This window comes from Rutilus rutilus (assembly GCF_951802725.1).
Source record: "Rutilus rutilus genome assembly, chromosome: 3".
Taxonomy (NCBI): Eukaryota; Metazoa; Chordata; class Actinopteri; order Cypriniformes; family Leuciscidae; genus Rutilus; species Rutilus rutilus.
This window is the reverse complement of record NC_140211.1, coordinates 36,005,195-36,020,691: the sequence shown is the minus strand read 5'-3', so window position 1 is coordinate 36,020,691 and position 15,497 is coordinate 36,005,195. Positions and strand designations below refer to the sequence as shown.

The following is a 15,497-nucleotide window of genomic DNA, read 5'->3' as shown; positions in this document are numbered from 1 at the left end:
CTGCGAGCTACAATCCTACTTATGTTCTTAAGATGCTATCGATAATCTTTTTTTTATAATAATGGACAGGTTATGGTAAATAACCGTACATTTTTTTTTACTATCTAATATAGTAAAATAAAGTAAGAAACTTTTTACTCAAAACTTTTGATTTCAAAAATCTAGAAAGAGTAATATTTAGAATTCAAGAAATGTTCTTACAATATTATTGTATAAAAGACTAACTATAGTGAAAAATAAGCCAAATGTTTTTTTTTTTTATCCTTTTCATAGATTTTTTGTTATGAGGGAAAGCATCAGGGCATACAGCAAACTCTAACATATCCAACAGAGGAAAAACAGAACACAGAAAAAAAGAAAAGAAAAAGGAAAACAAACCAACAGACAAAGAGATGACTCAAAACCTCGATTCATTTTCAGCCGGCAAAGAATACAAGCTCTTGAATACTGAAATGTATAACAAGGCCACAAAGACTAATGGATTTCACGATCATTTTGTTAAGGAAGGAAACTCTCCACAAAGCAAAGAAAGAGAAAAAAAAAAAAAAACACAGAAGGAAAATAATGCTGATATTCTGAAACGTATATCTTTCCTTAAGTTTTTGTTCTTTTGACTTCGTCATGGAGAGAGTGATTCATATGAGAATGTGGCAGTCTAGTTTCAATGGTGTGAACGCATGGAAGACAACAGACAGGCTAGAAAAAGAAAACAAAACATTTTTGGTCTTAAAGAAAAAAAACGCATACATTATAAAACAAAAGTGGTGAGTGACTGCTGCTCTCTTCAGATTTAAAAAAACAAAACGAATAACGGCAGAGAAAATCCTGATCCAAACCGGCTTTGTTCATCATTTCCACTGTTTGCTGATTTTGATGCTTCACAGCGTTTGAATTCATAGAGCTTCTCTTTTTCGAACAGACATTGCGCTCACATTCTGCTGATCAAGTATCAAGTACTTCAATGCATGAGGGGAAAGACAAAGCCATTCTAAGTAACTTAGAACATCCTTCTATTTTCACACGACAGAAATACGCTTTACTATGAAGCCTAGAGAGATGCTTTGTATACAATTACAAATAAACATATAACATGTGGTTACTTTGAGTACTTTTTTTTTTTTCTCTTTTTTTTTTAAATTGTTAATGGTTTTAGAAAAACAAAAGAACATAAAACAAAACTTCAATTCAGGCCAGGTGAATTAATGGTCTTCGTTGTAAATCCAACTCTTTTCCAACAGTGCCATGTCTCGCGGCATAACAGAGATTCCTCAGTACAGATGCCCTCGGCATAACCACGGCTGTTCCACCAAATAATGTAACGTCTGAATACAAATCAACTGTATCGGAAATACGTCTTCCTCTTTACCCATAATAACACTATATGGCAAAGGAATCAAAAGGACGAGGCCGCGTCCCTTTTCCCGTTTAAGACACTAAGAAATATGCAGGGAATGCTGGGGTTTTGTAGCGTTCTGCTTTCCGTATCTGCACTGCTCACGGATGAGTATAAACATGCCAGCTTGTGTTTGACCTTTGGCCTTTCAGTAAAGCCAGAGTTTGCCGTTCCACCATCGTCCCGGTCAAAAAACGCACCTCGCCTCACCCGTAACTTTCTGTCTGTGACGAGGACTCTGAGCTACACTATCGACGTACGTCATAAAGAATTAGGTAGTTTTGGTTTCTCATGCTGTCATTTGCGGAATGAATGTACGATAAATATAAATAATATATTACTTCTTTTTTTTTTTACTTTTTCTTTTTTAGACACAGGGATCCTTGAGTCTTTGAACGTTCAAACACCATCAGATTATTTTACAATGGGCACGGAATTTGATCCGAATATATTAATCTCGCGTTTGAGCCGAGCGGCCCATCCACAGAGCGACAGGAGAGAGGCTCACGACTCTGATGTGAAGGACAAACTGCAGATCTACTGAAACGCCACCAGATTCTCATAGCAATGTCAGAACTTTTCCCTTTAAACATAGACTTACAGCTCAGTAACATAATAAATAGGAAAAAAAACAAACAAACAAAGAAAAGAAAAGAAAAAAATTGCTGTTACAATGCATTCGTCAATTCAGTTTAGGCACAAGGCAACTTCCACGTACAGGGTGGAGGGGGTGTCGACAGTCTCTGATTGTACAGCTGCGGCACACGGCTTGCAGACAGCGATATGTGCTGAGGGGATTTTATGCTTGATTTTGTTTTTTTCTCTGGTGGGCAGAAAGTTGCTTATCGATATGGGATGTCTTCACAGGGAGCTGGGCACTTGCCAGTTTTCTTCTATCTCAGGATTGCTTAACGGTGGAATTTTGCTTCGAGTGGTCTGTCTTTTCAAATTTGTGTCACAAACTGTGAGTCCTGTCCGCCCGTGGAAAGCAAGGTCACCGACTCTGTCTAACACACGCCATCGGGATCCATTTGATCTGAAAAGTGAGGGAAAGTTAAGGACATTGCTTATGACGCACTGTGCTGACACTCAAATCGCATTCTCATGTGTTAAAAAATATATGTTTTCCAAAACTTGGGTTAAAGGTTCACCCAAAAATGAAAATTCTATCATCATTTTACTCACCCTCATGTCAATCCAAACCCATGAGACTTTCGTTCATCTTTGAAACACAAATGAAGAGATTTTTAATTAAGCCCTCCATTAAAAGTCTATTACACCAAAACTTTAATGCTACAAAAAGTTTATAAAGACATCATAAACGTAATCCATATGAATTGAGCAGCTTAATCCAAGTTTTCTGAAGAGACGTGATCGCTTTATATAGTGAACAGATCAACACTCATACATAGTGCACATCTATTTTGGATGTTCTATATATGTGTGTTGATCAGTGATTACTTTAACCATGTATTTAGGAACTTTTTGAAGTGTCAAAGTTTTGGTGGAATGGACTTTCAACGGAGGGACAAAAATCTCTCAGGTTTCATTAAAAAAATCGTTGTGTTTTGAAAATAAGCAAAAGTCAGAGAATTTTCTGACTTTAAGACAGAATTTTCATTTTTGGATGAACTATCCCTTTAAGACATCGGGTGCTTTCACAATATAAATACTGTTCCAAAAGGAAGGTAGGCAAGGATGCAGCTCACTAGGGTTTGGAACAGAGCTTGTGTCTAAGCAATAGCAAAGAAAAATCTTGCTTGTGGTGACGTGTTTTAACCACCTGCTCTGTGTGGAGCTGATCGTGCTCACCTGGCTGTTCACAGATGGCCCATGGGGTTGGATGTGTCTGTGAGGCTCGGGTGCACAGGCGGGTGGGCTTGCTGGGGGTCACCTGAAACCCCTGACACCTTCTCCTCCTCCCTCCTCTTAAGGCAGGCTGCTTTGGGGTTTAGGTTCCTCTCTGCACACAGGAGAATTCACATTTTTGTTGAGTTTGTAAAGCAATAATATGTAGCCTTTTATTGCCTTATAAAACCAGCTATTCTGCTGAACTGATTAACATAATTTAGCACTGTTGCCAAGGGCCCAAGTAAAATATTACTGATAAATCCTTGTCTGACAGTGGAGATTACAGTGGAGAATCATTTCCCCTGATAATATTTAAGTAATCATGTCTTGTGTGTTTTCGATCAGATGTTTAAATGCCAGATTTGGATGATGGATGAGGTGGATATTTACAGTACCAACAATGCACTGTATGAAAAAAACAAAACTTGTCTTCAATCATTTGTCAACGATGAAGCAGCTCTTTATTGTGTGTGTAGCTTGTGAGCAACTCTGTACTGCAGTTAAAGACAATATATCCAAATATAATACTGTCAAAAAAAGTACCAAAATATGGGACACTTTTTTTGCTTCTGATAAAAGGCAAGAAATGCTCCTGGATGTTGTGTAGAATTAATTGCATTTGTTTAACGCTGCTGTTTTTTACAGTTAATTTAGATTAATTTCCTAGATGAATCATGATTACGTATTTTAATTGACTGACAGGCCTTACATAAACATGACATAATTGCATTATGCAGGACGGCGTCTGACCTCTAACTTGCTGTTCGAGGCTGAGAATGACGGCGACGGCCTGGTGAAGAATGAGCAGTTTGGTCTGGGGCTTCTCGCTCTTCAAGTGCAGCTGACACATGCGGCCCAGCTCTTTGAACGCCTCGTTGATGTCCCGGACTCGCAGCCTCTCGCGGGCGTTGTTGGCCATCCTCCGCTCGCGCTCCCGCTCCGCCTTCTGCTCGGGGTTCAGGTCCTCGTCTTCATTTACACTGCTGCAGAACAATTCACAGCTGTCAGACGAGATGGCGGGAACAATGTGGCCTCAACACCTGAACACACTGCGTGTTTGGTGTGACATTAAATTTAAAATCTTCAAGCATTAAGGAGTAAAACTTCAAAGTCAATCTAAGTGGTGTTCTATACTAATATTTAATGACACTAGCTTATCTGAATATTCACTGTCTCTAAGGTCAATGCTGAAGTGTTGAAGGACACTTTTAGAGGGAGTGCTTTGATGAACGGTTGCCTTGCCTTGGTCGAGTGCTTCCCCGATTCTGTTTCATATCCCTTTTATCGCTCTCGTCGTCTGATTTGAGGTCGTCTGAGGATTGGTTATCGTTCATGTCATCCTTTTCTTGATTTTCAACCTTCAGGTCCAGAGAAGGGGTAATGTGAGCGGCCAGAGCGCTAGCGATCCCTGTCACACACACATGCACCGATTGGGTAAACACTTGTTTTAATACTTGTATATTAATCATAACTGAAGAAGCATAGATTCTGAAACTGGTAAATATGACCAATACATGTTAACGAGTGCCAAATGGACATTGAGCTGACAAAAACAAAACAATAAAGTGGCGCAAAAAAGCTTCCCAACCTCTGAACGTCTCTGCCTGGTGGTTGAGCTCCGAGCTGGAGGTGGGCCCAGCACTGGCCTGCAGGCCGCCGTGGTTGTTGTTCAGGCTGACGGTCTCTTCGCGGTGAACAGAGCCCTGTCAGAACAGATCGCCATAAATACATGAGGCAGAGAACAGAGCAAAACATCAAGAGTCCCTCTGATCATGAAGCCATCTGATCAGTGCCGAGAAAACAAAAGTGATTTACATTAAATCGGGGAAGAGACAGGTCTTGGACTTCAAAGCTGAGAGAGTCTCTGTTCCTACTGTAGAGTGTGACCTCCCCTCTGAAGAACTGAGTGGTGTTCACACTACAAAGAATGACCTTCACAGACCCAAATTTTTGCTCAGAGACACGAGGCACTTCAGTCCTGAGTTCTGAATCTGTTCCACCAAAAAACACTCTCATGTTGTTTTCAATTTGGAGGCGTGTGTCTATATACTTTGAGAGGCAGGTTGATTGTAACATAACAGCGGACTGGATGCTGCACCATTTCAGACAAGATTTTATGGGTGGTGGTAGAAGGGAAGCGGCAAACATCAGGACATCAACATGAAGCATATGTATATTGTATATTCTATTGTTTTAAACACTGTTTGTATATACAGTGTTTTTAAAGTATGCAATGTTTTATAAAAAAAATTATTCATTCATATTAACTTTCTTTTTATAAAACAAAAATTCTGGTGGGATCTGAAGGTCAATAGCCTGAAACAATGTCTACACTACCATTTAAAAGTTTGGGTTTGTTTTTGAAAGAAGTCTCTTATGCTTACCAAGGCTGCATTTATTAAATCAAAAATGCATTAAAACAGTAATATTGTGAAATTTCATTACAATTTAAAATAATACAGTTTTCCATTTTAATACAAGTTAAAATGTAATTTATTCATGTGATGGTAAAGCTACATGTTCAGCTAATATTATCTAGGTAATATATAGGTGACGTCAGCTATTTAATTTAGAATTTTTCGGGCGGGGGGCTGGAACATTTTTTTTTTTAAATGGACACTCAACAAAATGGCTTATTCACATGTGGATATAGCAACAAACAATCTGCCCTTTCATGCTGAACATCAAATGACAGTTTGACCAGCATTCGTCACTGGTGGCTTCCAAACACATCTGGATTTGATCAACGTCTTGCCATGCGATTAGCGACGCCGTGGAGTTGAAACCGCCGCACCCCCCCTCTAAATCTCTTCCTTCCACCCCTGCCACAGTAGGCAGGAGCACATGTTCGCCCATGATCTAGGATCCACGGGACTGGGAGTCATGGAGAAGGAAGAGAAAGGAGCAGAAATGGGGGGTGGGGGGTGGGTGGGTGTCTTTTCCTTCAGGAATGTGTTCCTAAGTCACTGTTGCCCTCTGTTAACCTCCATGCCGCCCAGGCCCGAACCCCTTCCCCCACTCTCTAATCTCAGCGCCACTCTCAACAGGTGTCCAAACAACTCTTTGTCTGTGGCAGAAGAGGGGCGGAGGAGGAGGGGTGCCACCCAAAGAAGGCGGCCATTTTCCTGTCTGGGCTTGATTACCATACAGCTGAGGAGCTCAGACACACACGACTAAAGCGTCAGATTTCCTGAGTTGTTAAGAAAGACGAGGGGAGGAAAAAGAAAAGAGGGGAGACAGAAAGAGAAAAGAGTGCGCCAAAATAAAAGCATGCTGGCTGTGCTGAATCAGGACCTTGTCTGGGTGTGCGTTTGGGTCGAGCCTGGAGCACAGAGCTCTGTTTGTGTGTGTATGAACACATAGTCCACTGACAGCAGTGTGACAGCTCCCGCGCAGACGAGAGGCTCTGTCACTCCGCTGCAATCTCCTCTCTGCCTGAATAAAACACACCTCTGTTCATCATGACTGAAAACATAAGCTGTGGCGAGCCAAAAATTTGTGAACATCACTTTTGTCACTGTTGCAAACGAGAGCAATGAATTACCGCTTTAAATGCATAGCTCACCCAAAAATGTACATTCTGTCATCATTTACTCCCACTCATGTTATTCCAAACCTGTATGACTTTCAACTGTGGAACATAAAAGAAGATATTTTGAAAACCAAACCATTTTCGTGACCATTGACTTCCACTGTGACATTTCTCAAAATATCTTCTGTCATGTTCCACAGAACATCATACAGGTTTGGTCTAAATACAATTTTCAGTGACACACATTGAGTTTGAAACTGCTGCATGATGTGATGCAATATCTGATTCATATTGCAGAAATCTTCATTGCAGAAATCAAACCAACAACTGACAGCATGTCCTAAAGCTTGTTACAATCAGCTTGTTATGACAAACTTTTTTTAAACATGAATTTACATGGAAATATAGCTTTTATTGTTTTATGCCACACTAGGTTAGGAACCAGTCTTGAAGTCTGTTTCATTTAGATTTTTTAAATGTGTTTCTTTTAGATTGGGGCTATGAAAAATTATTGGCACACATAGGGCTTGTGTGAAGAGGGGAAGAAACTATAAAAAAGTTATTTATACAAAATGATTTTTCTAATTGTACATGCTGAAACTTGAGCCATCAATAAACATTAAATGCCTGTTTGAAACATTAAATGAGAACAGTGGATTGCTCATCAGGAAATGCCAGATCTTCGTGGTCAACTGGCCAAGGCTAAACTTTCCACTGTAGTGGTGGTCATTCACGAAAACAGTTTTGAGTGTTGCTTTACTTTGGACAAAAACAAAGAGGTCAGTGTCAGTTCATTTGAAAGTTGAAAAAAAATCCAAATGTTGTTTTGAATGAAGAAAAAAAGGCCATGATTATTTCCTATTATTGGGAAACCATAGGGAAACGCCTCCCTCGCTTGTTCCGTCCATTACAGCTGTGTGCAAATCTTTCTGTAAAAAGTGAATGAATGCCGTGGGATGGTGGGGGAGATGCAGAGCGCTTCAGTTTCAGCGGGTCTCACATCACGCAGGTCCCCACAGCCCCAGCGAGCCACGGTGCGGAAATGTCTTCCAGACCGGCACTGATCTACTAGATTCTACTGTGACTGCTTTTCTCATTCAGCCTGAGGAACGCAGCTCGAGGATGGAGAACGAGCTTCGCTCCAGCCATTACGCTTATGGAAAGTATGTGGGTTTAAGTTAAACTGCTCTCAGTGGAAAATAGTTCAGTTTCAACACATGGCCAGGCCTTCATTTTAAACAGGTGGCTTAACTCTGTTTATTAGCCTATTTGGAGAGGCACAATGAAAAAACACATGCACTTCTTGCCTGTAATAACTGTAAGAGACTTTGACCTCTAAAGAAATGTGACATTCAGGAAGGGTCTGAAACACATAAGCTAGTTTCCTTTGTGACAGTGTAGTTCTCTTTACCATTTGTGCTGTTCGGTTGGTGACCAATCCAGAAGCGGGGAAACTGGTGCCGATGGCTGAAATTGGCCCGTTGTGCGCTTGTCCCAACAGGCTGTGGATGTCGCTGGACAGGGCGGCAGTGGAGCCCACGGCGTGATTCCGCAGGACATGGATCGCATCGTCCAGCCTGTCCAGCCGGTCCTCCATCCGAGACTGGAATGAGCAATGAAGAACAAGAAGAGAGGGAGAGAAAGAGAAAGAGAAAACAACATAAGGTTCAATGAAAACAAACATAAACATACACTTTGATGACATTCTCTTAAAGCAAAGGAACATTCCAAAACAAAGGAAAAAGGAAAAGAAGTAAGAAATTAAGAGAAAAAGTGAAGGCTAAGACAGTTAAACAACATCTGTTGGAATAAACAAAAAACAGTTTTCCACTAACTAACCGCAATATGGCGATTTTCATATATTATTATAATCAAAAGATCAATAAAAGATGAAATGGCAAAACAACAAAAGCACAAAACAGAAGAAGCATGGCCGAATCAAAGGAAAGCTGATGACTGAAAGGAAGAAAAGGACAGGAGATGATTGTCTGAAGAGCGGGAATACCTCGCAGACATCCTTTAAGAAGGACATGGCATCCTGCAGATGCTCATGAAGCTGCTGGTGCACACGATTTTTCTACAGTCACACAGGAAGAGGAGAGACACGTACAGTGAGAGATGAGACCGAAAGAGAAGCAAGCAGAGTTTACGAGAGATCGGCAGAGAAAACGGGCAGAGCTTCGAAGTGCAGCTTCAAGTGCCGAGATCATGGTACTTGTTCACGTAACTAATTATGATGAACCATGGTTCACTCTGGCGATCACAGCTCATTTCCTGTTTCCTGGAGGTGCCGCTGCTCATGGACGGTCAATAAAAATGCACTTGCAGCTGGCATACAAAGCATTAGAGTAAATATTTATCTACACTCCATTATGTGAATGTATGACGTGGGAAGGAAAGTGTGTGTTTCTGTAAACTGATCTCCTGTTGTGGCTCAGTTCCCCAGTCAGCCCTGGAATCCCGCGGCAGTGGTTGAACGCAGCAGCTGCCAGCACCCCACCCCCCATCACACACCCTAACCAATCCCTAACCACCCCACCTTCACACACCCCGGCCAATCTCCATCCACCCCGGACAAGAAAGGACAGATGGCAGGAGACACGCCCCAAGGGATGGGTATTGTTCGGTCCACACGGCCCCCTCCCCGTCCCGCTTCTGACATTTGTCAGCCAGGAATGTCCATGTAAAGCTACCCCCTGCCCTCCAGGAGCAAGTCATCTACTGACACAGTGTCCATTAAAAAGTGCTCAGTGCCAGGGGGAGGGGAGGAAGAGATGGAGGGCACTCTTACCAGAGAGTGGAGGGAGTTCTCGTAGTTCGGGGAGGAAGGTGCTTGTCCAGCCGCGCGGGGCCACTGAGTTGTACCTGTGGATGGAGGCAGAGGAGCTTTTTAGTCACATGACACATAACAAGCAGCAGGCTTCATTACAACAGGTGAAAAATGAACGAGCAACGAACCACAGTTTTTCATGCAACGCACATGGTCTTTACCAATAGAGTCTGATTCATGAACAAATGACTCATGATTTGATTCTTTTAATGAATTCACAGGTTCTCAGTTGAGAAGCACTTTTGCTGTAACAAATGGCATTTAAATAAAATGCATGTTTTAGCATTTTGTCCATTTAGCATGTAGTGCACATGGGTACAATGTACTGATGCACATTCACAATAGACTAAAACTCATTTCCTATCCTGGCTGATTCCAGCTATTCTCAATGTGAGCTGTTTTCCTCTAGGTCTCCAGACACATCATTTCCTATGACTGGGTCATATCCTGCAATGTGAGAAGGGTATGAGGACGACCCTTACACGCATACATACACAAACCAGTGCTGAGGGACATCTCCTACTTCCTCTTATTAATGAAGTCATGACTAAAAAAGCTTGGGAGAACAATGCAGGACCCAGATAAAGGCGATGACTTGGACCCTGAGTGTCTTCCCTTGACTCTAATACTGCATGAGCTCAACAGAGGAGCTCGATATTCTAGACGTAACAGGATGAGACTGTGACACTCTCTTAGATCTCAACTCGCACAAACAAACTACCGGACGGTGAGCAGTGATGTGACCAATCTCGTGTCAGATGGTGTCAGGGAAAAGAAAAAGCACTGCTTTGCCACATTACTCAAGTAGCAGCAAAAGATTTAATTTGGCTTGGCCACATTCTCAGCCCCAGACTCAATGTTTCACTTTTTTTCTTTCAAAATTCACTCCATCACTGGAAGAATTCAGTGAATGTGTTTTTGTTCTGTGGAAGTGTGTGTGAGGCTGGAAAGGACTATAATGAGGATGTAAATGACTCTGGTCTGGTCTCGGTCTAAATGTGCTGATTTTGACTGGCCATAAATCAACACCGTTTCAAAAGAATGCACATCTGCTAATCACAAATCAAAACTCTGGTAGTGGGGGTCGCCTTCACTCCCAAGTCTACTTCACTCCAACTGGCAAACAATGCACTGCAAAAAGTCTTGCGTGAAGGCTATGGTGTACAATAAAACAGGTCAAGTACTCTTAATGTAGCATGACCCAAAGGAAGCCTTTTGGCTTATTTACATTAATCAGTTCAGGAAGGAGATCAGCGGTCTCCGTCCTTCAATCTGACTCCACCAGGAACAGACCCAACCATTGACCCTAGCTGTTTTGTTGACATCATCAGAGATTTCCTATTTTTCCGGTTGTTATCCTGTAAGTGTTTCGATGGACCAGGTGTGGACACATACGTCTGGCTCTGCCTGCGTTACGAAAAACTTTCGAAAGTGAGTGAATGCAAAGATAATTTCACCTATTGTGTTACTGGAAGTTGTTTAGGTAAAGAATTTCCAACCATTCGTCCTCCCTAAAGCAGCTCTAATTTGAAGGAATTCGCTTAAAACTCTCAGAAGCAGACTTTCATTAAGGGCCTATTAAAAATGACTTTGTGGCTACGTGAAGAAATTGCAGCGTTTAATAAGGCTTCCTCACCGGTGGCCAGCTTGACAAATGAGCGTGGGCCTGTGCGGCACTCCACACGTGGTGCTGGGGTCTAATTGGCTGGTGTGGGCAGAAGAGACCCGGCTATGAGCGGGTCTAATGGCTGAGTTTAAGTTTAATCCGGAGAAACAGATGGATGTGCTTTGGCTTAATCATAACATCATGAAACAATGTGCACCAACGTCTAAGAACAGCCTAATCAAAAAACTGAAATCAAAAAATAAATAAAAGGCCCCAGATATCAAAGGGGACTTTGACTGCTTGCTTGTGAGTGTAAATCAACTTAATGATGTGATAAAACTGCAGGCAGAGAGAATGACAATAAGTGTGCCAAATGTGACTAAATACTACCAAAATACCTATATTTTGGCCAGGCCAATTAATCAGTAAATATCTGAGGCCAGTTAGCCACTATGTTAAGAATGTGTCTCAAGAACTAGTTTGACCAACTAGCAGTCAGTTGACCAATAAGCCATTTATGCAACTGGCCACTGGTGAATGTGTTAAAACATTTTTTTTTTTTTAAACAAATTTCATAAATTTATAATACTGAGTAAAATAAATTTTACATTTACATTTAAATTATTTTATAAATACACTACAAATCACAAGTTTGGGGTTAGATTTCTTTTTTTTTTTTTTAAGTTAATTCTTTTATTCAGCATAAACACATTAAATTGATAAAAAGTTACTTTTCAAATTGTAAAAAAAAAAAAAATTTCGTTCAAATAAATGCGTTCTTTTGAACTTACTTTTCAACAAAGACTTCAGAAAACATCTATCGGTTTCTACAAAAAATATTAGGCGGCAAAACTGTTTTCAAAACTGCTAAGAAATGTTACTTTTTCAGCATATTGGAATGATTTCTGAAGGATCATGTGACACTGAAGACTGGAGTAATGATGCCGAAAATTCAGCTTTGCCATCACAAGAATAAATTATATTTTAAAATATATTAACATAGAAAACAGTTCTACATATTTCACAGCATTACAGTTTTTACTGTATATATGATCAAATAAATGCAGCCTTGGTGAGCATAAGAAAAGTCTTTCAAAAGCATTAAACAAATCTTACCAACCCTAAAACATTTGAATAGTAGTGTACATGAATAAAATAATGATAATAAAAAAACACAATAAAACAAAAAATAAGCACATTATTTACTTTTATAAATGGACTACATGTATATTATAACTGTTTTTTGGCAAAATATTAAGCAATTCTTTAAATAATAAAGCATAAGATAAGGTGTGCTAGGGTAAGAGGAAGTGACATTGTAAGGTACAGGCTGCTAAGTGGAGATGAAGGCTGTCTCTGAGCTGAGTCATCCTCTCTCTCCCTTCCTCTCAGTCAGTCATGCTAATAAATGAGGATCTCTGCAGGCCGGTCTGTCATGGGCAACAGCTGTGTGAGGAACAGGGCAACAGCTGAAGCTAAGGAGCGGGACAGACACCGACACAGCTGTGACCACTATATCAATGAACACACACAACTGCCCACTCACTTGAACAACCGGCGGCGAAACTGCCATTTGTAGCAACTAGTATCTCCGTCTGTCTCTCTGAGCTTTAACATTTTAATTTTTTCATGTAAAATGACTGTGCCTCAGTCTTGTAAGACGCAGATAAAATCTTCACAGTAGTTGGTTATCTATCCACCCCTAACCAGGGCATAACTCCCACGACACAATCTTAAATCTCTGCAGCTGAGGGACAGTGTGTTTATACTCATTTACGTGAAGAGAACGGAGCTCGCCGCGCCAGTGTGACATTGAGACTGGGAGGGAGCTGACAGAATGAATTGTTTGATATAGTTTTTCTTACAGTGAAGAACAGACCACTATGATTGTTCATTAGACGAGGGCTTATTCCAGAATCTCAGATCAATGTTTTTTAACAGATCATGTTTACATATGCAATGTTTACATATACAAGACTACACTATTATGATTGTCCATAAATTGCCTATTCTAAATGATAAACCAAACAACATGTTAAGAATGTGAATTGTGTTGAGGGTCTGTCTAAATGTGCGAAATGAGTTTCAGCCTGTGCAGCGGCCCCAAAAAGAATATGACTTTTTAATGGATGTTTTACATAAACCAACAATTAAAAAGAGCAGACAGAATACAAGAATGTGTCCTGTGTGAACAGCCCATTAGTATAAATCAGACTGACTGACAACCTCGACTTACAAAATGTATTGCTGTGTAGACTGTGGGTCAGTGATAAGATTATGTCCAATTAATTTCCAATCATATGGAAAAAAACAATATATTAAATAAAACAATACTTTTATAATGTACACTACCAGTCGATAAGATTTTTAAATGTTTTTGAAAGAAGTCTCTTTTGTTCATTAAGGCTGCATTTACTCGATACAGTAAAAACAGTAATACTGTGAAATATTATAACTATTTAAAATAACTGTTTTCTATTTTAATATATTTTAAAATGTAATTTATTGATAACTGTCAAGTTTGAAAAATGTTATGCATCCTTTCTGAATAAAAGTATACATTTCTTACTTAAAAATCTTACTGACCCCAAACTTTTCAACAGTAGTGTACATTTAATAATTCAGTCATCTGCCACAATAATGTATTTGTATTATGCTCATTCGACGGCTTCTCTCGGTAAATATTAATAAATACTATTATACTAGATTTGATAAATCTGCATATACCATGTAATTAAATCTATTCCTGTAAAGATTAATAGATTCACAGCCCTATTAAAATATATGAATGCATTAGATGGGGGGAAAAAATAGTAAAACAATACTGTTTTGTTAATGGAGTTTAACAATAGTAGCAACTAGCAAGCAAACAATGGTTTGTTGTACCTAAGGTGCTATAAAAAACATTAAAGAAACTTCAGTTTTGGGAAAGGCACTTTTCCCAAGTTGTTCTAGACGGATTTCCCCTAGAACAAATTTGTTCGGCCCGATGAGATCTATATGTGTACCGAGTTTCATATTATTACATGCAAGCGTGTTTGATATATGGACCAAGTTTTCGGACCCTGTTCAAGGGGGCGCTGTTGAGCCCCCCTGCCACGCCCGGGTACCAGCTTCAGCACGCGGGTTCTGACCTATGTGCAAAGTTTCAAGAGTTTTCGAGCACGTTAAGGGCCTCAAAAGTGCCCGAAACCTTGACAAAATAATAATAATAATAATCCTTACGAAAACAGCCCTTTCAGGGCTTGGGGCCTAATAAGCATTTACTTTTGAAAATGTAGCAAAAGGACACTTACTAGCACAAACAAAACATTACAGGTTTCAAATGATAAAAGTAATTTATATTGTTGGTCAAATTTAATGGAAAATGTCCATTCTTGCTTTAGGACTAATTAAATGACAAGGAAATTACAAAAGTGATTTTAAGCACCAATTTGCTTGCATGTATTTTGTTATACGATCCACACATTCATACATTTTTAGGGCCACTGCGTGACGGCCTAGTGAGGGTGTGGTATATGGAGTGGATGTGTGTGTGGGGTCAGAGAGGCAGACTGGTGCTCTACCTGCCCTTCCTGTGGGGCCGCTGGCCGTCACCACTGTACCTGCTGTGGCAGCGCCCGCCTGAGCCGTCAGAGGAGAGGGAGAGCCCACTGGAGTGGAGGGGTTTGAGGGAAAGCTACTGCTGGTGTGGTCAGGAGAATAAATCTGCAAACAAGAGCGAGAGAAAGAAAGAGATCAGTCTGTGAGGTAGCACACTCAACCTTTTAAACATGCAACCTGTCGTTTCCCTCCGCGGCTTTACGGCTGCGGTTAGCATCCCTCAGTCTGTGCTCAGCCAAAATGGGCTCATCAATTCTGCTGATTTTACAAGCAGAGCAGCAGTAAAAAAATAAATAAAAAAATGCTCACAGAATACATATGGGCTTTTAACAGCCTATGCCTCCCTTTACAATGTCTGCAGAAAAAAACCAACCCCTCCTGCACTCTAAATGCTGTGTGACACCTGCAGTCCAGCCTGCGTTCTCTGGCTTTCTGACACATCTGTGGTTGTTATTAAGTCAAAGCCTGGGCCCGCGCCACACACCCGCTACATGTCGCACATCAAAAGTGAAACCACATGAGCACACAAGATCAGAAACCCTGCAAGAGAGCGGGAAAAACGGCTAAACAAACAGTGGTGGTAATAATTCACATTAGAGGTAGACAAAATGTCCAAACTCTTACAGCACGGTGACAGTATATCACAATTGTTTTATATCAAATGTTTTATATATTACATAAC

At 40.5% G+C, this 15,497-nt stretch overlaps 1 protein-coding gene across 9 annotated transcripts in view; it reads right to left on the bottom strand.

The window, feature by feature from the left end:
* Positions 1-2,202: 2,202 nt before the first annotated feature.
* tcf12 (transcription factor 12) overlaps positions 2,203-15,497 on the bottom strand; it is a 122,095-nt gene continuing 108,800 nt past the window's right edge. For 3 of the 9 annotated variants that reach the window (XM_084405281.1, XM_084405276.1, XM_084405277.1), the window contains 8 exons: positions 14,818-14,920; positions 9,568-9,641; positions 8,188-8,379; positions 4,833-4,947; positions 4,487-4,652; positions 3,995-4,227; positions 3,206-3,356; positions 2,203-2,429 (listed from right to left, as the gene is read on the bottom strand). In XM_084405281.1, coding sequence (XP_084261407.1) covers positions 3,214-3,356; positions 3,995-4,227; positions 4,487-4,652; positions 4,833-4,947; positions 8,188-8,379; positions 9,568-9,641; positions 14,818-14,920 — 1,026 coding nt within the window. In that variant the 3' untranslated portion in view covers positions 2,203-2,429; positions 3,206-3,213. Of the gene's footprint in view, positions 2,430-3,205; positions 3,357-3,994; positions 4,228-4,486; positions 4,653-4,832; positions 4,948-8,187; positions 8,380-8,781; positions 8,854-9,567; positions 9,642-14,778; positions 14,921-15,497 lie in introns of all 9 variants that reach the window. The other 6 variants (XM_084405280.1, XM_084405278.1, XM_084405275.1 and 3 more) reach the window with 3 other exon arrangements.